We start from the raw sequence: 26,080 nt of genomic DNA, 5'->3' as shown, positions 1-26,080 counted from the left end.
GTTCAAACCCAACTCCACATTCAGTGCTTCGGAGATCAGAAAATTGAGTACCAATATATTTGGGTCACTCTGTGCTCTAAAAATATTAAATACAGTTGTTTTTGAAGACATAAGTTACATATGAAGTGCTATATAAAAATACTCTTTGTCCCCCAGCTGCCTTAGCCATCAAAACTGGTGGACCTAAAGAAGCAGACGAAATTACCAACATTACGTCTTAGTTAAAATAAATAGAATATAATACCTGCAACTTTCTTTGTTACTCAGCATGGACTTGGGTGGGCCCGTATATTAGCCGAACACCAGCATTACGAAGGCTAGTAAAGAGCAGGCCGAAACTTAGTTGAGAGTGCTGAGGGTGTGCAGGGGTCCTCTCCTTCCAAGCACAGGCTCTTAAACCTCTGTCTTCCCCTCAAATTACACAGTGTCCCGCTCCGTCCATGTGCAGGGCCTGCCTCGCCCTCCTGAAATCCGCAATACTCGTCAGTTGTGGGCTCACACTAGAACTCCGCGGACTGCTGACATGGTTATTAAGCGCCATGACTGAAAGCGGGGGTGGTGACTGCAATCACTGCGAGATAAATAGGAACCGCATTTACTGGAGCGCTATTGAAGAAGGAAATGTATGAAGCACTGCAGGTTCAAATGCGGCCAGGAGCAGGAACTGTCTTCTGCCCCACAGGCCATGCCTTGTAGGGCACATTCTAGCTTACATTAGGATTTTGTCATAGCTCTGACAAATTAATAGATTGTGGGGCAGCAGAAGGCCGCAGTCAATCTTCCTAGCGCCTCTTATATTACCATTGGCTGTGGGCTCTATAGTCCTAACAGATGATAAACATTCATTCATGATCTGCACAAAAACTGGCTTAATCACTCACATTTGGCATGTATTCATATTTTTTATATGTCAGATGCACATCCAAAGTACGGTGAAATCATGTGTGAAGCAGAGTATATTAAAGTATTCTTAGGAATACTTGGTCAAATAAAGTCAAATACTGAACCCATTTTTTAAATCAGGTTCCAAATCTGTTAAACCACTTTTTAAAGGCTATAATAAGTCTCTTGTACATTTAGGTTTCCTTTATTTCTATTATGTGATTGGTGAAATTGATACACATAGAGCATTAGAACCGTAGAATAACACATTTATTTATTTAGGTGTTTTATTGAACACTAGCATGTTGCCATGCCTATACAGCCTGAAACACACAGTTACAACAGATACATCTAGCACTGATTCACAAAGTTAATGTCACAAGTAAGTGGAAAGGTGTTAATTCCCTTCTTCGTATTCAAAGAATAAGAATCCAAGAATATTTGCACCTGCAATCGCATTAAGAATGTGGATAGTACTGAGGATAGTTGTCACGAGTTGTAATAGTATGGGAAGGGCTGAGCTAGAAGGCGCTCCTAAGCAAAACATATTGAACTTATAACTTTGGGTACTCACAAACATTTTGCAGGTACTTTATCAACCGGAAAGCACATAAAACAGCCATCATAAAAGTAGGAAAACACACACTTGAAGGTTGAGAAGGGCAAGGGTAAACCCCCATACTTCCAGGGTGAGGAAGGGGGATGAAGGAACAGTGGTAGCTTCACCGAGACAAATATGGATGGAGGGGAGAAAATATATATATAATTTTTTAAATCAACAAAAATAAAAGGGCCATTTCAGTGAATTTTCCGCATTATAGAACACACTTTTTTTCTACAATGTTTTGTTACTACTGTTTTTCAGGGATGGGGCTGCTGGATCCTCTACTACGGTACAAACAACAATTGGTTGTGTCGGGTCAAACAATTTCTTTGTAGTTTTAACACATTTGCATAGGACAAAGTAATAAATCCAAGAGAGACGCTTGAACACAAATACACAAACAAAATAATCAATGGTATGAAAAGAAAGCAGTATTTTTTACTTAACGTATCAAAGATTTTTAGGTACAAAATGAAGAATTATCAAGGAAAAAAGGCTGTCTGATAATTCAATTAATGGAGCGACGCAAGTGAAAGGGATTTAAAGTGACATGGTGGATAAAGTGACAAGGTGGCAAAATCAGTCTATTGAACAAATAAGTGACAAAATACTGTACATATATGTACAAATGGGGGATCTTAGAAAGAAGGTCCAATTTCATAAAGCAGCAAAAAGTGTCTCAAGCTCAGCAATTGAATCCCGTAGTTCTGTAAGCTAGGAGACCTATTGAAGTATGGACCGATAACCGTCAATGTTTCGACCCTGACAAGAGCATTAGTGGAGGATGTCAAAACCGGTCTTCTTCAGGACAGGGGGTGAGATGGACAGGAGATTCTTCAAATTAATCGATGGACGCACATAGAATGCCAACCCTAACACCTTAGGGTGAAAGGGACCTGGGGTTCAGTCCAACTGGATTTCAGAGGCAGAATTAATCTGGCTCCTGGTAACAGGATTAGAACCAGGTACTCTTGTACTTTTAGAAATCAAAGCGGTGTCAGCTATGTCTCCTGTTAATGGCAAACGCCGAAATCCCAACACAGTCATGAGGTATGAGGCTTGATTAGTTGAATGCAGAGTTTCAGAAAGGCTCTAATGGTTGAGGCACGATAATTGTGCCGGCCACGGGGTCACAAATGAATCAGGGCATAACGATTGCTTTAGGCAGCTGGCCGGTGGCAGAATGCTGTGTATATAGGATCCTCTACTACAGCAGATGCAGTAGCCACGATAATAGGGCGGGACCCTCCAAGCTGACATGGTACGTACAATAACCGTCCCGAGACCATGAAAAAATTTGACGGGTCGTTATTTTTCAAATCTGAACAAGACTGAGTTAGCACAAACACAAAACATGCATAAACTACTCTATTTACAATATTTATATTGTTTGCATCCTTTGTTGACATCTTGATGGTGAACAGAAAAACTACAGAAACATTCCTAATGCCAACCCTCACACTGTCAAACTGGACTAATGATTGACCTCAATCTGGCTTCTCCTAGTTCGATTACATGAGGGCACCAGCTACACCAGGGCCCTTTCCTGTTTTTAAAGGTCCCATTCTCCTTTCCCAGAACAGGATGCTGACCAGTTTGGCCTGGGCAACCAGGCCAAGCCTGGCCCCTTGGCGCAAGCGTCATCACTCCCATTACCCACCTCACATTCTGGAGACCCTGCAAAGAGCTAGGAACAGATGCACAGATGTTCCCCCCCATTCCCCCATCACATATAGTACTCCAGAGACCATACCTGGGGTACAATAAACCAAGTCTTACACCTGCCATCATTTGAGGCATAATGCCACAGGAATCTATCTGCCGTGAGTCAAACCACAAGTCCATCCCCACCATAGGCCAAGCTGGGTCGCTGATGTAATTGTCCTCTCCACAACTGCAGTTGAAGTCCTGCATCACAAACTGAACCAGAGCGTCAAACAAATTGGAACTTGCCTGGGTGAATGGCCGGATTCCTCATGAAGTAACTGCTCTACCCTACTTCCAGCAGCCCTACAGTGTGGTGTTTTATATACCTTGTGTGAAAAAGCACCTTTAAATGCCCATTTCTAAGACCCTTTACTGATACCCCATGTCTGCAGATTTTTGACAGTCCAATGTGAGGTCGCTACAACTGCCTCAGGAAAAGCCTTAGTCAACCTGGGAATTTCAATCATCAACAATTCACAGAAATCCTTCTCTCCGTGATGAGCCAAACATGGTCAAATAATTGCCTTTTGGTGGCTAGCCCACAAGCCTCACTCTATGAAAATATTTAGCAGAGGCTGAATAAAAGATGGCCAACTAGAAAAATTGCTGAAAGCTCTGCCTGCACACTATTCTTCCACTAAACGTAAAACCTAGCGACAGAAAACCCCAGGTCAGAGTCCATGAGAGAGAACCATAAACCATTCCTGGCATGAAAGTCCAAATCAACTTAATTAGACATCAGTTTTGATTGGTTTGTAGCCGCATAACTGAACGTCATCAGACACCTAATCCACCCTGATGACCACCTGTCTCCACCTGTCAAAACTCTAATAGTGGCCAATACCTTCAGTAATAAGTAGAAAACATTGGTTAGTCTCGTGTAAAACATGCAAAGCAGTTTACGTTCCTGCTTAGACCGACCAGACCACAATGACTCATTTTGAGGCTAAGATGTAGAGAATACCTTATATAATCTCCCCTTTTTCCATCTTAATTGCCTCAGTCCAACCATTCCACAAAATAGCATCAATAATCTTTTTGGGTCTTGAACAGCCGCCGAGTACGTGCAATGCTTCCACAATTTTCCATATCAGCTACTGGGTGCCAGACGAGGTAGTATCCATCTAATTTATTTCATGGATTTTACAGAGCTTGCTGGTCATTCCATGTAGGAGCATATCTGATGTATATTGCTTTCACAGTGCACTATCAGCCAGATTCATCAATGTCCCGTTTTGCGAGTCCTTAATAGCGATTATTAAGGAATCGCTATTATAGACTCGCAAAACGGCATTCATGTAGAAATCGCAAATAAATTGCGATTTCTACAGCTTCCTTATTTGCGATTAGCAAATTGCTAATCGCAAATAAGGAATAACTCCCCATTCATTCCTATGGGCCTAAAGGCCCATAGGAATGAATGGGGAGACATTCCTTATTTGCGATTAGCAATTTGCTAATCGCAAATAAGGATGCGATTTCAAGGGTGCCGGGGGTGTCCAAAGGACACCCTGTAGCACCCCTGAAATGTAAATGTAGACTGAAGTTGCGCACACACATGTCCAAAGGACATGTGTGTGTGTAACATACAACTTAGAAAAATGCACTAAAGTGCTTTTTTCTAAGTTTTCGCTATTTACCACAAAGTCAGACTTCACGGTAAATAGCGGCCAAAAATTGCAAATTCGCAAATTAAAAATGGTTAATGAATTGCATTTAAAGAATCTCAAATAGAGATTCCTTAAATGCAATTCCTCGCAATTTTGCGATTTTGCTATTAGCGATTTTAGCATTTGGGATGATGAATCCCAAATGCAAAAATTGCGCTCGCAAAGGGCCAGATTCTCAGAATCTGGCCCTTTGCGAGCGCAATTTTCAATGATGAATCTGGCTGATTGTCCTGCAAAGAGGAATGCTGTCGATGCCCTTGGAATGGTGGACAGACAGTTGCATCAGTTGAGGCTAGCAGATAAACGAGGACGTTTTTCGCTCTGGAAGAATCCAGCAAATATAAGCGTGAAGCCCTGTACCAAATCAGCTGTTCATTGTACCTATCCTCATGTGTAACTAAACAAAACTACTCATTTACACAACCAACCCTTATAGGGGCCTTGCAGGAGCAAACTTTTAAAGAAACCTTGACCACAATATGTTTTTGAAACTTAGGGACACAGAACACAAAAGGGGGGCACCACCTTTCGAGCCAAATTAATCTGAGGTCTCCTGTATCAGTCCTGTGTATCCATGTTGGACGTCAGCCAAACTCTTAGTCCAGAAAATTAATTGGCTGAGAATGCCTACTTAGGCATACACTCGAATAAATATAGTAGTTGTGTGACTCTCCTAAAGATACAGCAATCTAGGAAGACATTGTAGAGCTTTTCTGAACATCTTTAAAGGGACAGTGTGCTCTATGCAAAGGTATATGTGCACGAGCCATACAATTATACTTCTAAGCAGCCAGCAAGGTTCTTTCACGCCCCTGCACCTACACCAGGCTCTCCATGCAGAGGGAAAATGAGCCTACCCTATCCAGAAGATCAATTCTTCTTTTCCATGAAGTAGTACAGAACCGAAGTAATGATTGCCTCCAAAAAAAGTAATTATAGTTACTACTACCCCTTATGGCAGATTAGGCCTGGGACCAAATAGAACCCCTGACTGCTGTCCATTCAAGAATGGATTCTATAGAACTCTACATAGGGCGTGCCAACGTTTTTTGACTGTGATGCTTTTTTCTTTCCCAGCGGCATATGTGTGGTGGGTCTTAGTGTAAGTGAGGAAATTGGTCTTCTGACCCATTTAAAAAAGTGAAATACAGCATTAATCAAGCATCAGTGCACCCTTGTTAGCTACATCCGTGTTCTCTCCATGCGTATTCTATACTGGTATGTACCAAAACTAATACTACCTGGATTCATAGTACCAGCTCTGCTACCAGTTACCCCGAAGGACCAGTATAGTTCATCCATTAAATGCCCCTTAATAACATCCAGCGAAACCCAACCTTCCAATGAACTGGGCACCTAAACACTTCGTTTTATTTTCAAGGCATGCTGTTGCCCAAATTAAATGCTGCATCTGCATCGTGACATTGATTGTTGAAAGTATTAACATCAGTTTACTCAGGTATTCTGGCCATCTGGTTCGGAGTCTATCTTGTGCTTAGCAGGATCACCTGATCTATCTTGGTAAGGTCCGGTAGGTTCTGAGGAATGCAGGCCTCACTATCAAAGCAAGCAAGTGCCAGATAGGGCAGGGATCTCTTTTATACTTGGTCAACCTGGTAGGTGGTTGCCAAGTTCGACCCTTACGACCCAAGATCCAGACAATTGTGGACTGGGTAGCTCCATCCACCCAAGACTCAAGTCAGGGCATTGCTTGACTTAACTGGGTATTACCGGAGATTCGTGAAGGGGTACAGGTCCATTGTGACTCCCTCACAGAACTGAACTCCAAGAAAATGCAAAAGAAAGTAAACTGGATAGTGAGCTGTCAAAAGGCTTTTGATACTCTGAAGGATGCAATGTGCTCACCACCCATTCTAAAAGCTCCCGATTATTAAAAGCAGTTAATTGTGCAGACGGATGTCACTGAACATGGGATAGGAGCGGTCCTATCCTAAAGCAATGACGATGGCCATGACCAACCAGACGATAGAGAATACACGGCTCGGCCAGGTCTAGGTTGTGATTTTAGTGGTAATTTTTAAAACAAAAAGCTTTTAATCAAGGAAAGGATTGTTGGCACTTACTGCATATTTGCACATTGCTCTGGTGCTCACTTACTGCGTATTTGCACATTGCTCGACCCAGGCACCCCGGTCCGTCACGGCAAGGGCCGATTGAACGGAGGGTGCCGAGGGGGACAGAGCAGTTTTCCCACTTCCGGGCTGGTGGCATTTCTGGCGCTCCGCGCTCTAGTCGACCACCGCCCATTACTTATTTAACCCAATGCCAGGTCGGTCGCGCAGCGGGCACGCCGCTGGTGCGCTCGTCTGCGCCCGTCCGCGCCTGGACCGAGCCCAGGGCCACAACCCCTGCTCAAAACAAAACAGACCCAGTGAGGTTTAGATATTCTAGTCATAAACTACTTTCACTCAGAACTAGCTTATGCTGTCCCGCAATTGTGATGCAGATGGAAACCAAACAATGTCCAATTTGTCACTGTGCTTTCAAATTCTCACCTATTGAGGGATGGATTACACCCAAGACAAAACCTAATAGGTTAAAGATAAACACAAACACTACTAAGGCTGGACTAATCAACGCCAGGTCCTTAGTCAAGCATAACATTGAAATGGCGGAACTAAAAGAAACCCAAAACCTCGACCTCATATTCATTACTGAGACTTGGGCAGATGAGGCCTCGGACATAGACTTAGCCGCAGCTATCCCAGAGGGCTGCTTTATAAGCAGGGCGGACAGAAAAGGGTAACGGGGGGTGGCTTGGCCATCATATTTAGAAACAAATTTAGAGTTAAGGGCTCAGATCAGGGCAGTAACCCAGACTGTGAGACTCTAGCCTTTCAGATCAATGTCACAAGCAACTATACTTTTAATGGCCTTTTGATATACAGACCACCTAGGGCCAAAACACCCCTCATCCATCTACTTAGCCCATTTTTAGAATCCAGTGTAAAGGGCTCCGATTTTACCATCTTGGGCGATTTCAACCTATATCTAGAAAAAAGCTCTGACTCAACGGCATCAGTACTTAGGGATGCACTGGCCAATCTAGCCCTGGAACAGATGGTCAAGCAGGACACTCATAGAGCAGGCCACACTCTCGATGGGATCTTTACTTCCTGTAGTGGCATGAAAATAGTGGAAACCTTGCAGGTCCCGTGGCCAGACCCCAAGTGATTATTTTCTCTATGGAGGTGAAAGAAGAGGCAACCGCGCCCGCCCCACAACATAAGAGTGTCACATACTGTGATTGGTCGAGGACCAACCCCCCGATATTAATTGAACAACTTCAGCTATCAACTCCTGAACTGGCTCCAGACAGTAACACTGCCACATATCAAATTACACACTGGATAAACTCAGCAGTTAGAGTTACGGTCCCTCAAAGAAAAGTAATTTTTAAGAGGAAAACCCCATCCCAACCTTGGTTCTCCGAATCTCTTAGGACGCAAAAACACAAAACTGCAGGAAAGCTGAGAAAAGATGGAGGACCAACTACGACCTAGGGCCAAAGGAAGACTATAACGCCTCCTTGGCAGTCTATAAAAAACTGATAGTAGCAGAAAAAAGCAGTTATTTTACGCGTTAAATTAATGAGGCAAAAAACTCTAGTAAAGAACTCTTCGTCACCGTAAAAAAAACTAACAAAAACTGACAGCAATAGTTCGGGAGAAATGAGCTCCGAATTTTGCAAAAATCTGGGCGAGTTTTTCGTCAATAAAGTAACCTCAGTCTATGAGTTTTTTAAAAGGACTGACAAAGACCTACCCGCACAGCCAAACTCTGAACCTAACAAGGGACCTCCTCTGATACAACAGGGTCCCTGGTTTCAATTCTTGCAACCTTCAGCGGAACAGATTCTGCAGGTGGTTAAGACCACCAGATCGGGCGGTCCGATGGACCCTTGCCCACCAAAGGTGATGCAGCTATTCCTCGAATTGCTAAGCGAACAACTAGAAAAGCTGTTCATACAAATATTAAAGTCAGGCATCTTCCCTGATGCATGGAAAACCACCACGGTGATGCCACTACTAAAAAAAACCAATTTAGACTCTGAACAACCTGGTAACTTTAGACCTATTGCAAGGATACTCTTCGCTGCAAAAGTGTTGGAGAAACTATTGAATAAACAGCTAGCCCAATTCCTCTCGGATGGAAACGCCTTAGACCACTCACAGTTTGGTTTCCAAGAGGGACATGGAACAGAAACAGCGCTGCTTATGGCAGTGGAGGAACTCAGTAGTGTTCTTGATGCCTGGGGAAGGGCCTTGGTTCTTTTGGACCTCTCGGCGGCCTTCGATACGGTCAACCATGAGACACTCCTGACTCGTCTGGCTGAAGCCAGAGTTCACACTTCAGCACGCACGCTACTGGCATCTTATTTGTCTAACAGAACTTTTACAGTGGAGCTGGGGGAGGCAAAATCGAAACCATTCAGCTCACCGTGTGCTGTTCCTCAGGGGTCCTCCTTAATCCCTACCCTTTTCAACCTGTATGTAGCACCTTTGGCGGGAATTATAAGGAACTGTGGCTTCCTTCCGGTATCATATGCTGATGACACCCAAATAGTGGTGTCCACTGCCAAGGATGCTAAAGGGACGGCTGATAAATTCAGGTTCTGCATGACACAAATCAAGCATTGGATGCAGAGCAACTGCTTGAAATTGAATGGAGACAAAAGTGAAGTAATGTTACTAGGGTCAGATCCAAACATAGGGTCTCCGGAGTGGTGGCCAGACAGTCTGGGCAACTGCCCATCTCCAGTAAACAAAGTGATAAACTTGGGTATGACTTTGGACAACAAACTATCATTTGATGCCCAGTCTAGCAAACTGGCATCATCAGTTTGGTACATACTGAAAATGATAAGGAAGCTCCTGCCATATATCCCGTTTGATGCCCGGAAAACGGTGGTAACAGCCCTGGCCTTGTCAAGGCTGGCTTATGGTAACGCCTTGTATGCCGGAGCTCAGGTCCAAATCCTAGCAAAACTTCAATGCTTGCAAAACGCAGCAGCGAGGCTGGTGCTGGACGTCCCCAAGTATGAGCCAATCGCCCACAGATTAAAGTCCCTCCACTGGCTTCCTATTGCCAAAAGAGTGAAGTTCAAATCTGTCTGGCTGGCCTATAAGGTGCATCACGGATCTGGCTCTCAGTTTTTGAAAACCCATCTCAAACTGTACGAGCCTTCCAGGACTCTTAGATCGAGCCAAGCCAAACTGCTGCAGGTCCCTAAACACAGATTGGCCAGGTGGGGAGGGAGAAGCTTCCTATTTCATACAGCTAAGGCCTGGAACCTTCTCCCAATTTCCATCAAAAATAGTCCATCATTACTCTCCTTCAGAAAAGAAGTGAAAACATGGCTTTTCACTGCCAGTCAGATCTAGTCCTGTTGGACCCCGAGTCTCTTTGAATCTACCCAGAGCCAAGACGCCCATGGGCAATCGCGTGCTCTACAAATTCACAAATCAAATCAACCTGTTGCTTTCATTAGCAGGAGGTTAATCCCCAGAGAGCAGCATAGGAGTGCCACTGAGAGGGATGCCTTTGCTGTGGGTTAGTCCCTGAAGAAGTTGAGGCCCTACTTGTTTGGCTCCCACTTCCTTGTTCAAGCTGACCACAGGCCTCTCAGATGGCGGATGAAAATAAAAGGTGACAACCCAAAACTGTTAAGGTGGTCCATCTCTTAACAGGGTATGGACTTTACGGGGAACACAAACCTGGGACTGACCATGCCAATGCAGATGGCCTCTCTAGGTCTTTCCACTTAGAAGAAGAAGACTCTCTTGGGAAAGGTTAGTCTCATTCTCTTTCCTTTGGGAGGGGATTATGTAGGAAAGTGCCCTTTTAGACACGGTCACCCCACTTTTTGCCTGGTATTTGATGTGATTTCGATTGGAAGTACACAGGGTTCCTGCTAACCAGGTCCCCAGTGCCTGATCTCTTTCCTAAAATGGAGCAATTTATTACCCAATTGGCAATACCTTTAGTACCCTCTGACAGTTCCTAGTAAATGGTACAGCTGATACTAAGGGCCCCAGGACAAATGGAGCGGGCCCTACCCCATCCTGGAAAGTAAAGCGTAGGTCAACTATCAGGACGACGTTTGCACTTGCAGGAACCCCAAAAGGGTCATCCATGGGAACCGCCTTAAACCCTACCATGACAGGGCTGAAGTGGCCATGCTAATGGTCACTGATGAGGATCAGGAGGATGAGAGCAAACCCCTACCCAACCTCCTCTCTCTCATAGTCAAAATTCTCAGTGCTTTTTATTTTACTTCAGGGTACTGGCGGATTGGTCTGACCTCAGGAATAAAGGAGAACTCTGTATTCTCAACCCCAAAAGGGCAATATCAGTTAAAAGTTATGCCCTTTGCTTACCCAAATGGCAATAACTTTAGTACTCTTTGAAAGTTCCTAGTAAATGGTACCACTGATACCAAGGGCCTAAGGCACTAAAGACGGTCCCCAAGGGCTGACACATGAATTGTGCCGCCCTAAGGGACCCCTCAACAAGCTCATGCAAACAGCCTGTGTGGCCTGCCCACCAACACTGCATGCAGTATAAGTCACCCCTACAGCAGTCCTTACCACCCTAAGGCAAGTTGCACTATAATTCATGTGGGGGCATAACTGCATGAGGGATATGCCTGGGGGCTGGTCAGTTCCAATACTGTAAGTACCAGTGATCAAGGACGCCATTTTAATACAAATGGGGATGTTTGGTATCTAACATATCGCATTACTAAACCCGTATTGATGCCATTGTCTGATTTAGGGATACATGCAAACAGAGGGCACCTTAGAGGTGCCCCCTGAAAAACTACCAGCCAATCGTGTGCAGACTGACTGGTTTTCGACAGCCTGCCACCACAGACGAGTTTCTGACCCCCCAAGGATGAGGGCCTTTGCTCTCAGGGGGCCATAAACTGAGCATGCTTTGGCAGAAGGTGATTTCACCTCCTATCTTCAGGAGTACCTGCAGATTAGCATTCCTGGGCCGGGAGCTTCAAAGGGCCCTACACATTTGGTACACAAATCTGGTCTCTCTCACATGAGCAGAAGCCGACCCCGTTTGTCCAGAGACATTTGGCACCTGAACAGGTGGGAAAAATAGCCCGTCGGATAGGCGTGTCCACCCTCAGGATAGTGCCACCCCTAAGGTGGGCTACCTGAAGTGGAAGTTACATTTCAAAGTTAGCCATCTTGGTGATGACAAAATCAGGAATTCTGAGATGGGATTATGACTACCTCTGACAGGGAGTGGTCATATAGGGGGCATAGTGACTCCAAGGGTAGGTAGCCTATTGGCTCTTATCCTACACTCCCCTAATATTCCATAATTCATTATTTAGAGGAGCCCCTGGCACCAGAGAATCAGATCCTGCCAGCAACAAGAAGAAGAGCTGAAGAGCCCGTGAAAGCAAGAACTGCAGAAAAAGCAGTTGACTTGGCACCAGCTTTGCCGGCCTGTTTACTTATTCTCAAAAATTGTGCCAAAGTCATCTTGCCTGGCAATCTGCTGATCCTCCAAAGTGTGGGAGGACTGCCAGCACTTCTCCAAAGACATAGGAACTCCCATGGAACAGCGGAGCTGTTTCCCTGCATCTTGCAGGTACCAAAGACTGAGCGGTGAGCTTCAAGATCACGAAAAACAGGACACCGGGAAGCACCACTGCATCAAGCTGCCTAGCCTGAAGTGAAGTGGGCCAACGTGGTCCCTCAACTCTCAAAACTCTAAGCCCACCTGGGTTTTTTCCGATGTGGACTTCCGGAAGCCATCTGCAATATCTGTTTGCAGGCCCTATCTCATGAAGAAGAGGACCAAAGGTGACCCCGCCCCCCACCCTCGTCCCTGAGCATCTAGAAGGCTGAGCCCCCCTGCTGGCTCGGCCCTACTGGCCTCTTAGTCCGACACTGCAGCATCTAGTCACAAAATTCGATCCCTCTTGACTTGCATTGGGAACCAGATGCTGTATTGCACCTGGCCTCCCTTGTGTCGCTGGAGGTGACCTGCTGGTGCTGCCTTGGACATTGCTCCATAAGCACCTTAAGTCCTGGAGGTTGGTCTTGTAAGTTGCTGCAAATAAGTTTTTCCTTCCGTAGGATAACATTGCAGCCTCTGAAAAATGCATTGTGTCGACTGTTTAAAAGCAAAAGTTTTTCTCTTTAAAAACGTACATACCTGATCATATTGTTTCTGCTACTGAAAAATGTATTAAGATATGTGTTGTATTTATAAATTGGAGTGGATCTCCTTATTGAGTCATGTGCATCACTTATTGGCTATTGTGTGTATTTGCAGATGTCGAACACCCCTCTGAGAAGCCTAAGGCTGTTCAACCACACTACCGCCTAAAGAGCACCTTGGGATTGCTACAGCAAGCCCCTGTCCACTTGTAAAGGAACACCCAGACTCTTTGCACGGCATATCGCATGTTGATATACTACACAAAGAGCCAGCTTCCTACACCTATGCTAGTAGGAGAAGAGGTGTCAAACGGATCTGGACAAGTTTGTGGCTTTGCAAGTCATTGAGCCAACTGAAGCCTCTGATTGGATTTCACCTTGGTGGTGGCCAGACAAAGCAATGGAAAAATACGATTATGTGGGGATTTGCGCCATTTAAATAACAATATTGTCCCGAACAGATTTTCTTTGCCAAACATAAATGAAATGGTCACTTGTCTGAAAGATGCTAAATGGTTTCGACGGTATCATTTTCCTCTGCGCAACACCAGATTTTGTTATCACCTGAATCAATGAAATGAATGTCATTCATCACTCCTTTCGGCTGCTTCCAGTGTAAAAGAATTCCATTTGGCGTGGCATCCGCAGTTGCTGTTTATCAGCGTCTTGTGTTCCTATTATTCAGCAAGGAACCGGAAGTAAAGTTTTTCCAGGGCAACATTTTGGTATTTGGTAAAATAAAGAAGAACATGAGTCGAGGTTATTAAAAGTTTAAAGAATTTTGGAGGAAAAGAGCCTTACAACAGAGCATTCCAAATGTAACTTTGAAGAGAATAATGTTACTTATCTAGGACACATCATTGATGAGTACGGTGTGTTAAATTAAAACCAACTGTAGTGACGGCCATTGAGAATGCGCCCATTCCAACTAGTAAGGATGATGTTCGGTCATTTCTAGGTATGGCTGAGTTTTGCGCAAAGTATATCACCAACTTTGCAGATTTTTTTTTTATATCATTTGCCAATTACTGAAAAAACAAATACTATCCATAGGCTCCCTGACTCTGATGAGAATTTTAGGGTTATTAAAGCAGCGATTACTAATGCCAGTGCCCCAAGGAGTTTTGATCCTTTTGCGGAGAGTATCATTACTACAGTTGCGAGTAACATAGGGTTGGGTCAGTCTTATGCCAGAGGAACAATAAAGGGAGAGAGAACATAATTGTATATGCTTCAAGATCGGTCTCCAAATTAGTAGAAGTACCCAAATACTGAGAGGGGTTCGTTATCTTGGGCATCGGTTTGGAACATTTCAAATCCTTTATATGGGAAGAATAATTTACGATTCATTGCTATCATAAACCTTTGGTCAAAATCTTAACTACAGAAAGTTCCATCAATGCATCATCAAGAATAGCCAGGATTTCAATGTGCTTGCAAAATTTAGCATACAAAATTGTTTACACTTTCGGGAAAGACAGTGCAGTTGCTGATATCCTTTCAAGAATGCCTGTTATGTTAGAAAGGCGTGAGGATGAAACATGGAATAGAGGTCAAGTGGCATGTACATGGTAACAATTTTCTGTTATAAACGAGAATGAGTGGAAGACAGAACACATGAATGACAAGGTACTGCAAGAGGTAATGTTGTACATATCAAATGGTTGGCCTAAGAAAAAAGCTTTAAATGCTCTTGCTAGACCCCCAGAAGGGTTACACAACACGATTGTGGGGTTAAACCACAAAGGGCATTCAGGTATTGTCAGGACAAAGTCTGTTTTAAAGAAACAGTTTTGGTGGCCTCGGGCGGATTTAGCTGTGGAAAGGATAGTGACTGATCGCCTTGCTTGCACCACTGTAGATAAATCTTTACGTCCTCCCATAAGGGAAGGTTTCATTATTAAGAATCTGTGGGAGGCAGTCACGTTTGACTTCATGATACCATTGGGTTTTCTACAAAAGTATCAAATTGTTCTGATGGATTTGTTTTCAGGATGGGAAGTTTTCAAAGCGGCTGAGAGAGCCGATACATATTCGGTTTCAGAATTTTTGGACAACATATTCAGATTTGAGGATATTCGGGCATCAATCACGAATGACAAGGCTGTTCAGTTTCTGTCTCATAAGGCTAAAATGTACTTTGAAAAACTTGGAATTAAGCATAGAAAAACATTGTTATATAACTCAAGTGGTAACGGTATGGTTGGGAGATTAAATCTATATATATATAAAAACGAATTTCTGTCTGTCTGTTTGTTCTTTATGCATTACTACACCATTCATCCGATCGCCATTAAACTTTTGGAAGTTGTTAAGTACACTCCCGCGAAGGTTTCTGGCATAATTTTTTTTTTTAAATATCGGCCCCCCAGGGCCCTCATAATCTTTCGAATACTGATGTATGCACCAGACGGAAAAACAACAAATTGTGTATCCACAAGCACTCGAATAAATAAATAGAATTGAAACAGCATTCATCCGATCGCCAGGAAACTTTGGGAAGTTGTCGAGTACACTCCCGCGAAGGTTTCTGGCATAAGATTTTTTTAAATATCGGCCCCCCAGGGCCCTCATAATCTTTCGAATACTGATGTATGCACAAGACGGAAAAACATAAAATCGTGTATCCACAAGCACTCGAATAAATAAATAGAATTAAAACAGCATTCATCCGATCGCCAGGAAACTTTGGGAAGTTGTTGAGTACACTCCCGCGAAGGTTTCTGGCATATTTTATTTTTAATATCTCCGTTATGTTCCTTAATATGTGTGTGTGTGTGTGTGTATATATACATATGCAATGGTAGAAATACACACCTACTGTGATTTAGACCTTGGAGGGCTGAAACGCGTTGGTGTGATCCGATGTAGCAGAAATAAAAGCTTAAAAATCGGATTTCACAAGTGCAGAAGTGTTCTTCAAAATTAATTTAGGGCTTAAATTCAGCCCATCGCATATGCACCTGTCGTTGAGCGTGCTACAGAAAGGATCCAATTGTTTTGAATATATATATATATATATATATATATATATATATATATAGATTTACTAACCAGTCATTACATGTTTCGACAGTAAAACTGTCTTGATTAGACAGTCGAAATGCCTGGTTATTAAATCTGCACTAAGCAACTTCTCCTGAGTGTGCGCTTCATTGTGTCGTATTATGTCCTGGTTTGTTCCACCGGCTTAGCGCACCACCTGACTACGGGCCTAGGATCCCAGCAGGAACTTGTTTTAAACTGTGATATATATATATATATATATATATATATATATATATATACACATATATATAGTAGCTCCAAGGTTTCCCTTCCGGGTGAGAAGCACTCAAAACGGCAGTGTAAGCTAGAAGCCTTTCAATAGGCATAACAGTCAAGCAGATTCCTTTCGCAGCTGCCCCAACCGTTAAACACCTGACGCATTTCCGAGTCCCCTGACTCCTTTTTCAGAGGCTGCGGTTGTTCAGTGAGCTCATTCTTGTGACGCCCCTTGCTTTCCACCATTGATTACACGCCGAAGATGGGCTGCTCTGGATGAGACTGTGCTTAGGTTTATGGGAGTTGCAGTCCCAGAATCAATATCGGCAATGTCCTGCGGGTAAGTATTACAAGCCCTCAGATGGGCCTCCGCTTGAATGTCATGTCCTCAATCCTGCACTGCTGTTCCAAATGGGAATCGGTGTCTACTGGCCTCCCTGGCCCCCTCCTACAAGCGGTGGTGCACTCTCAGCGGCAAGGGTGGCCGCCGAAAATCGTAGCTCCAAGATTTCCCTTCCGGGTGAGAAGCACTAAAAACGGCAGTGTAAGCTAGAAGCCTTTTAATAGGTATGGGCACAACCTTTAAACGCCTGACGATAGATATATATATATATATATATAGTTTGGCTCTTAGGAAATTATTTATAACTTTACTATTGTTCACATTTATGTTGTATGTTATGAGAGGGGTGGTGTGTTGCTTACATAGAATAATAGGTATAAACTGGAATGTATTCATTTGATTGTAAGGTATGTTGCAGGACAGATAGAGGCAGGGCATTCTGGAATGAGGAGGGTCCACCAGTGCTCCTCAGCTACAGTAAACACTTTCTATTACCTGGCGTGAGAAGTGTTTACAACATAAAGCCAATCAAAGGAAACATCCTGCACCCCATATTCAACTCCATGGCGACTTCACCCACCTCAACATGTATCCATCAAATGTGAGTAGCAGCTACAGTTGGAAAGATTAGGGAGCGGGAGAAAGGAGTTCCTAAGGTTGCTTGTAAGATTAGGGAGCAGGAGAATGGAGTTCCTAAGGTTGCTTGAAAGATTAGGGAGCGGGAGAATGGAGTTCCTAAGGTTGCTTGAAAGATTAGGGAGCGGGAGAATGGAGTTCCGAAGGTCGCTTGAGTCTCGGCTGGCTACCGGGGACCCAGCTTGGGTTGTTCATTGCTAGAATAATTTCTACCTCATGGACTATTTTACAGACTCCAGAGGGCGAAGAAAATGCAGTCTTCCTTGTTTCCAAGGGAAGGCTACAGGTTAATTATGAAGTTTCATGGAACATTCTTTGTTGTTAGTGTAACTGTGATGAGAGCATGTATAGATGTAATCTTAGCTGGCCAAGAGATCAATGTATGAGTTGAGTATGTATGTTTTTTATTCAAAGTTCTTCACCAAATGTTGCCATTTAACTTCACGCAAGGTAGATTGTCCTGCTGGCAGAGTAAACAAAATCCAATCTGCCTGCCAAAAGCTAATGAACTATAAACCACTCTCGATGCCCATATTTAAAAAAACTGGCAACTGGGATGCAATGCACCCTGGTACAAAGGAATGAACATTTAAAAGCCAGCTTGTTCAGCCAAAATGTTTACATTTTTGTTACTCATTAAATCCATCGACTGATCTAATGAGCTTAGCTAGGCACCAGCGTGTTCTCTTGAAGGGAATTAATCATGTGACCAATATTAAAACTGTCTGTGGAATACAATACATATTAGGGCGCTGTCTTGTGTTGGGAAAATAGGCTCTACTGATGATGTATAGGCGATGTCCTTGCCAGCAATCTCTTTTGTTCCAATATTTCCTTACTTCTTTTTCACCTGAATACTTATCAATGTGTCCAAGAAACAACCTTAACCGGGGACTAGGAGTGTTTCCTCATCCTCCCTACCTCTCTTTTTGTTGTTGTGTACTTATCAATGTGTACATATATGCAGAAATAATATAGAACCGAGGACGCTTCTGCAGCGCTCGCATACAAAGGAAGCGATTTACATAAAGGGTTTTATTATTGATATCTTGGCATTATTTAACAAATCTAAAAATGTTGTAAACAAACAAAAGCAAGATTTACAACGGGTACAGGGAATTGACTTATGAGTTGTGCAATCTCTGTCTTACTATGATTAAGCCTGCTTATTATCATTGCTTGAATGTAGATAAATCAACCATATGGGCCATATTACTTCCAGTAATCAAGGCTCTCGCCACCTCCAGACATTCCTCTGTTAGGAGTACTCACCCCTCCGGAACAACCCATAAACAATAACACAGCACAACAACGGCCTCAATTTAAAAATCACATCCCGTACATATTCTATTTCCTCAGGGCAGTCTGTCATCAGATCTGGCTTTAACTTTTACCCAAATATGCAAGCCACACTCAACTGTTGAAACGTTTCCCCCAGAGTTTACGAAGCAACTGAAGCATGCCTGCCTCTGAGACTACCCACTTTTTCAAATCTCTGAGGTAACAGTTACAATCTGGAGCCTCAGGTGATTTCCAGTTTCATGAATCTACCCTAATGTTTATTCTTTTTTCGTTTGAGGCTTCAGTTCCAACTGGTGTTAAGGATTCAGATTTCTCGCCACAAGTTCTGAGATCACCTCCAACACTCGGGCTCAAGTCTAAGAGACCACAGGGTATTCCCACACCATATGGTAGAAATATGGCTCTGACTGTCTACATTTAGGGCACTATGAGGAGGTTGGCCTGTACTTGCGACTTGTACAATACGGCATGAAATAAGTCTGATAGTTTAATTGATTGTGCTTTTAGTCTAGGGTTTCTTGAGACTTTAATTAATTCCGATGCAGTTCTCCACGGCTTATCAGTTCCTATCTGGTTTGCCAATTTATGTGTCACTACTGTTCTGCTGAAAGTTCACAGTGGCATATAAGACTGTTACTGCATTCTCAACACTCCAAACCTTTCGGGTTTAGCTCGATCTCGAGTGCACACCTACTTAAGCTTAAGTGTCAGAGCACTACACGTAAAAAATTGGCAAGTGCCCATCCCAAATGTTTTCCGAAGATCTTGAAAGGATTGCTGCATGCCAAGCTAATACATGTGACCCAACATTGTCACCCACACGTCTATACATGGTTGTCCGTCATAAATTTAAGCTTTTTCTTTAAAGTCTGCTAAAGTCCATAGTGGCAACTATGATATGTATAGTTGTGGTCACCCTTTGACCACTACATATTTATGCCAAGAATCTTTAAACACTGCTACAAGCCTAGACTACTTGGTGCAGGAAGCTGGCTATGTATATACTATACCAAAGTGAGGTATAGTGTGCACAGAGTACAGTGGAAGCCCAAAGGTATCTCTAACAAAAGAGAGGGACCCCAAGACCCAAAAGGGTAGGGTACCGGAAGACAAATGTCAGAAAGAAGTTCCCTTTTGGGTGCAACTCTATGTCATATACATTTTTAACCACAACAACTCATTCAAGCAGGAGCAAAAAGGAAAAATTATTAAATTAGACAGTTTATTCAATTAAATTTGTTCAAAAGCTTGTCTTTTCTTGTCATCAGACACAGTTAAAAACTACACAATTAATACAAAATAAAATCACATTACATAATACAATCAATTATTACAGGTGGGAAACAGAACTTAAGGAATAAATGAATCCTATTAACATGAGGTAAGTACAATAGTCACGCTTGAAATCGCACTCTGACATCCAACTAGTTTTTCCAGTCAGAGTTGTTATCACCTAGACTTAGAGTACTTCAACTCAAAAAAGGCATTGAAGCGTTTCGCTGGGCACAGTTTGAGGAGCCAACACCTTCTTCAGGATATGATAATTGAATCCCATAACAATAAAATCTCATTCAAAGATCACATGGAATCTCATATATTTCCAGACTGTCAGATCGATGCCACTTAGATGGCTATCTTTTATTTTGACAAAGTCTTCATTCAGTAGTTCTTTAAAAGGCCGCACTTTCACCCATGGACGACACTATTGTATAGTCTTAAAAACGGTCAGTAAGTACTCGGCCATATATCCAAATTTAAAATAAGACCATGTATTCGATATAGCATGGTGTCTCGGGTTACGTGGTAATCCCGATATCGAGCTCAACCGCCAGCGGTCTGCTACATTAAGGGACTCCTGTACGTCAGGGCACGCGCCTCAGCTGTTTTTTTTTGTTGAAGTACTCTAAGTATAGGTGATAACAACTCTGACTGGAAAAACTAGTTGGATGCCAGAGTGCGATTACAAGTGTGACTATTGTACTTACCTCATGTTAATAGGATTCATTTATTCCTTAAGTTCTGTTTCCCACCTGTAATAATTGATTGTATAATGTAATGTGAATTTATTTTGTATAAATTGTGTAGTTTTTAACTGTGTCTGATGACAAGAAATGACAAGCTTTTGAACAAATTTAATTGAATAAACTGTCTAATTTTAATTCATTTTTCCTTTTTGCTCCTGCTTGAATGAGTTGTTGTGGTTAAAAATGTATATGACATAGAGTTGCACCCAAAAGGGAACTGCTTTCTGACATTTGAACCCCAAAGGTAGGCAGAGGTAAAGTTAGATAGCACCTCACTCTCTATTTGTGGTAGTGTGGTCGAGCAGTAAGGCACCCCTTATTTCCACTGCCTTTGTAAGCACCTCTCTGTGTGCTCTGCCTGTTCCCACCTTTCTCTTTACCTTTGCTCTTTTGTGACTGTTCTGTTTCTTCTGTCGCTCTTTTCTTCTTTTTGCTGCCTCTAGGCATGCAAAGACTGGTGTAAAAACCTGAAGTACTGATTTAAATCAGTCCTGTACTTCTGTTTATATATTTAATTTATAATTCTACCTACAAAGATACAACGTCTCAGCTGTTGGTCTCTGTCAAATGTACTGACACCTGTTGTAATGTAACGCTACTCTACATAAACATGTAAAATAAACTAATCTATACACTGTGCAAGTGTCCAGAAGCAATATATAGTTCGTGTGGTTTGGATGCCAGAGGATGTTCTCCTTCAGTCAATCCCACTTATTGAGCAGTAAGAAAGTGAGTGGATTCTCGTGGTAATCATTAACAAATATTTCCTCTCTGCCTTCAAAGAGATTCCGTGCATATTTCACCACAGAACAAAGCCGAGCTTCTTTCTAAACGATCAATGATGCTAATCAATTACATTTAACACAGCAAAACATGAAAGCCTTCGTCGAAATACCAATAGCATTTATCTGATTAAATCTTTAGAGGGACTCTTCCTAGGCACAGGTTTCCAACCACCGCAACTCCATAAGGCATATAAAGGGAGGTTTATTAGAGCATTGTTCTTCTTATTTAAAAAGGGTTTTGAAGGCTTCTGCAGGCCTCATCACACACTGAGAGCTGCACACTTTATCTGATGAGCTATTTGTTGCAAGATGTTCTTCAAAGAGCTTAAGAAAATATTACAGAAAGAGAGAATTAAAGTGCCTTCACAATCGCTAAAGAGCTCCCATTCTTTAAGCCTCCTACTCAGATGTAGTTATTTCCCTACAACATGCAGAAGATAGCTACAATACAGTTATCATTTGTACCCATGCAAAGACAAAAGATTGGTACACGGTTCTTGTTGGGCGTATGTCACTAAATCGAGGAGGACAATATTGAACTACAAAAATTTCACAACTACTACACTGCCAACCAGTTCCTTGATAGTCTGTTGGCCCTATGGATAATTGGTATTGTTTTCCTCTTGCACTTTAACTATGGCATATGTAGCCTCGGATACGCACTTGTACTTTTTTTGCACTTGTTTTTGGCTGTCCGTAACATCTTGCTGCTGCTAGTATCAATGGGTGTTTTTCATATTTTTAATATGTGATAATGTTTACTTCTCTTTGTTTGTGATATTTTCTACAACTGGTAAGTCTCAGTCCTTTTATATTCTTGTACTTTTTAATATATATACTGTAATGTTGCTATGATTTTAATTAATTGTTCAATCAGCATAAACTTTAAAACTTTGCCTACCAATATATTGCAAGATAAGTATATTTTTCTTTTCCTAACTCCACCTCCACTTACTCTAGACTTTCTATGCGATGTAGTGGTTAGGTCAATGTACTGGTTGCAATGGTTCTGCAATATGTCACACGAAATATCGTGACCATGTACCTGTCAGTGTGCGTCTGCAGATTGTGCCCCCTGCAGGTCCGTGCAGGAGGATTTGAGAATTCAAATAAAATGGAGAACACTATGCAAATCATAGCCACAAGACCCTTACTGTGATTATGCAAATCATAGCCACAAGACCCTTACTGTGCAGTATTCCTCATTTGTTGTGAATCGGGAGTTTGTGTTTTTAATTAATTTAGTAACTTTATCCCTGTCTTTTTGGATCAATTATCTGTTCACTGAACTGTATATTGCCTTTTTGGTACAAGTTGGCTGAGTGAGGTACACATCTACTGTTCTACTGAGATCCACGTGCAACATGTGGCTAACAGGTTTCAAGTCTTGGGGGTTGACTTATTCTTCCATGCTTCAACGGTTGATACAACCAATACTCCTGAAACAACTGACTGTAAATCCTGGTATTCCAAGTACTTCAAAATGACCAAGTTGTTGTGTAGCTCTGAATCACTTTTTTGTGTAACTGCAGAGATTCATAATTTACTATACTTCTTATGACTATAAATATGTTATTGGGAATCTATATTAACATCTGCATTAGCAACCTAAAATCAAACAAAGTGGCATTCTGGAACCCTTACTATTGGTGATTGTTGAGGTGTAAGATGGGGAAGAGGACAAGGTTCATATTTTTGATTGGGTTGCATCCTTTACATTTATTTCCCCTTAATTAATCCATGCACCCATTTAATCAACAGATATTTTTAAAGCAAAGTATAGGAGTGGCATGCAACAAAGTAGCTATACATTTGGCGAAGTCAGGAATTAGAGTTATAGCATTGTACTAATAAAACGTTAAATGGTAAACTAGGCACCTCTTTCCTAAAATGATATAAAGAAAAAAGTGTAGCAGAAACACAAAAAATTCTAATAAACTTCATATTTGCTATTGTAATTGACACAGACTGACAAGTTAAAGTGGTTGTCGATTGGTGAAAGGGCCCTGCTAAATATATTGAAACAACGCAAGGCCCAATAATTCAATCTGTAGTATTCAATGAAATATCATTTTAGGTCATCATTCGCATAGAACATATTTTCAAAGAATTAACAATCCTAGAATTCATAGCAGAGAATATGGTCAAATGTGCATGTTTTAATGGAGGAATTGTGTTTTTTGGATGATGGGAGGGTGAGGGTTCAGAGACGTTTTAAGGCATGGGCAAAGTGTTTCTGCCTTTCAGGGGCTCCTTGAGAGGTATCTCTGGTTTGCAGAGAGTTTTGCCCCGATTCCCTTGAATAATTGTCAAAAAAAGGAGCTCCGGCAGACACCCAGCACTACTGTTTCCTTTTAGTTTATTTTTATTGCGAGTCACATGTGTGAGAGCCTATTATTGATATTTTGCAGAGAAATGTTATATGTATGTTTCATGCAACATCCCAAAAAGTTCTTTTAGATCCAAAAAGGACCTCACATTTGAAAAATGGGAGGGTGTCATAGAGATTATTTGTAGTAATATTAGTGAGCTGCTGTTGTGTTGCAGTATTGAAAACTCAGGTCACTAGCTGTTAAGACATTAACCCCTCCGCTGCGCTGAACGTTCCGCGCTGGTGCGGAACGTTCTATTGTGCGGGCGGGGCCGCGACGTTCAGCGGACGTGCGCAGCACTACCGAGGTAGTGCACGCGACGTCCGCTGAACGTGTGCAGCACTTAAAGGGTTAAGGGCCTGATTCACAAAGATAAACTTATGCTTTTGTGTATGTTTACGGTTTCTGCAATTCACAAAGCAATTGCAAGAGTAGTAGTATCTTTACGAATGTCCATCGTTGCAGTCATAAAGATACTACACGTAAAATGACTTTGTGAATTGGAAAAAATCGTCTACTTCCACAAAAGTGTACGTTTAACCTTGTGAATCGGCCCCTGGAATTTGGACGAGTTTGCCTGTGCACTGTCAGTGACCTGGCCACAGAGGGCATGGAAGTGTTGAAATGGAATCATAAATTCAAAGCTGCTCCGAACAGTGGCACCCAAAAATGTTTGGCCCAGGGCCCCCAAACTCCTTAGGATGTCCCTGTTAAGCATTCAAGGTGCTGTTTTGAAAAGCTCGAGATCGATCTGATTTGTCAGCTCCCTAAACTGTTGGAAAACAGGGGCAGAGATTGTTGGCGATACTGCGCACGCGCAGCGCTAGTGTCAGGGGTCATGGACGAACCTTAAGGGGAAAGGAACGGAGGGGTGCGCACAGTGCGTGAAGGGACTTTGGAAATGTAGTTCCTCCTCCAACGCGTTAAGTAAGAGATCTCTGGACAGTCAAAACTAATTTGCTACAAGGCTCAAACTAAATGAAAGACACTTCAGCAGAGAGCATTCCATGTTTTTTTCACACCAGCTCGCACGCACAGCGCCACATAATATCTGAGCGAAGAAAGGCGAACTGGGTCAACCCAGGGTTACAGCAGGCATCGTGAGAACCTGTCGGCCTTGCCGCCTTTACCTCCAAGTCTTTAAGGTGGTGGGCTGATTTCCCCGCAAGGCAGAGCGTCTGAGCAAGAAATGCATCAAGGTCCTCCAGGCTGAGGCTGTCAACCTGAAACAGATGAGAGAGAAGAAAGGGGAGCTGTGAGGCATGGAAAACGGTCTTTTTTTTCAAGCAGTGTGTCTCAATCAGTGTGTACACCTACAACATGCATAGCTTCGGGGCGACCCGCTCAAAGGCCGACAGGGCAGCAACACGGAATTTTGATAAGGAAGGTGAACGCCAACTCCCAGCTATCAGTCTGTAGCCGGAGGCCCCCTTCCCCTCATTCGCCCCTCCCACCCACTCCCCGGCACACGTTAATTGTCTCCGCTCGACCCCTGTTCTTGAGGTGCCTAATGACTGGTGTCAGTACAATTTGGAACAACAGGAGGCAACCCCCCTCCCACAACCCCAAAGAGCCTCAACACTGGCAGATCCTGGGGTGTGTGATACTGGGAAACCCCCACCGGGACTGTATACCCAACATTCTGCAGGTTACTGCCCTGCCGGAAATTCCAGATGACCAGCGACACATTTTTTTTCTATTAAATTCAGGTGCAGACACAAGGCTGTTGGTTATCTATCTAAATCAGTGGCGTAACAAGGGAGGGGGTGGGGATGAACGGCACGAGTTTTGGGGGCTGCGGTCTCCTTCACCTCCCCCCATTTACTTGCGGCCGTCACAAGGCGGCAAACGCAGGGTACGCCAGCCACCCAGTGCTCTTGTTATTTCATTCCATTGCAGGAAGGAACAAGGTTTAGAAACCCCTCGGTGTTAATCGATATTTTTTGACCGTTAGAATAACACTTGTTAACGTTTATTATTCCTTTTCCTTGACATAGGGTCAATTTCTAAAAAAATAAATACAAAAATCGTGCGTTTTTCAATTTTTCTCAACGTGGAAAACAATTGGGAAAATATCTTTCCATGCAGAGAAAACCCTTGCCCTATTCCCCCTGGAAATGTAGTCATGTTGGCAACTTTTAACACCCAATTTGCACACTTGGGCACCTATTTATGTCTTTGTAGAGGGCGTCCTACAAGGTTCGGACACGTGACCTCGAGGATGCCTAGTACAAGATTGTATAGAGGAAGATTCTCCCAATATTTTTCAGAACCCATGCTT

At 42.8% G+C, this 26,080-nt stretch overlaps 1 protein-coding gene across 2 annotated transcripts in view; it reads right to left on the bottom strand.

Annotated features, from left to right (window-relative positions):
• FAM120B (family with sequence similarity 120 member B) overlaps positions 1–26,080 on the bottom strand; it is a 970,087-nt gene that overhangs the window by 542,750 nt on the left and 401,257 nt on the right. For both annotated transcript variants that reach the window (XM_078649083.1, XM_078649082.1), the window contains one exon: positions 24,930–25,022. In XM_078649083.1, coding sequence (XP_078505209.1) covers positions 24,930–25,022 — 93 coding nt within the window. The remainder of the gene's footprint in view (positions 1–24,929; positions 25,023–26,080) is intronic.

Source organism: Lissotriton helveticus, chromosome 6, assembly GCF_964261635.1.
Source record: "Lissotriton helveticus chromosome 6, aLisHel1.1, whole genome shotgun sequence".
Classification (NCBI taxonomy): Eukaryota; Metazoa; Chordata; class Amphibia; order Caudata; family Salamandridae; genus Lissotriton; species Lissotriton helveticus.
The sequence above is the reverse complement of the archived record's forward strand: the minus strand, read 5'-3'. Positions and strand labels throughout refer to the sequence as shown.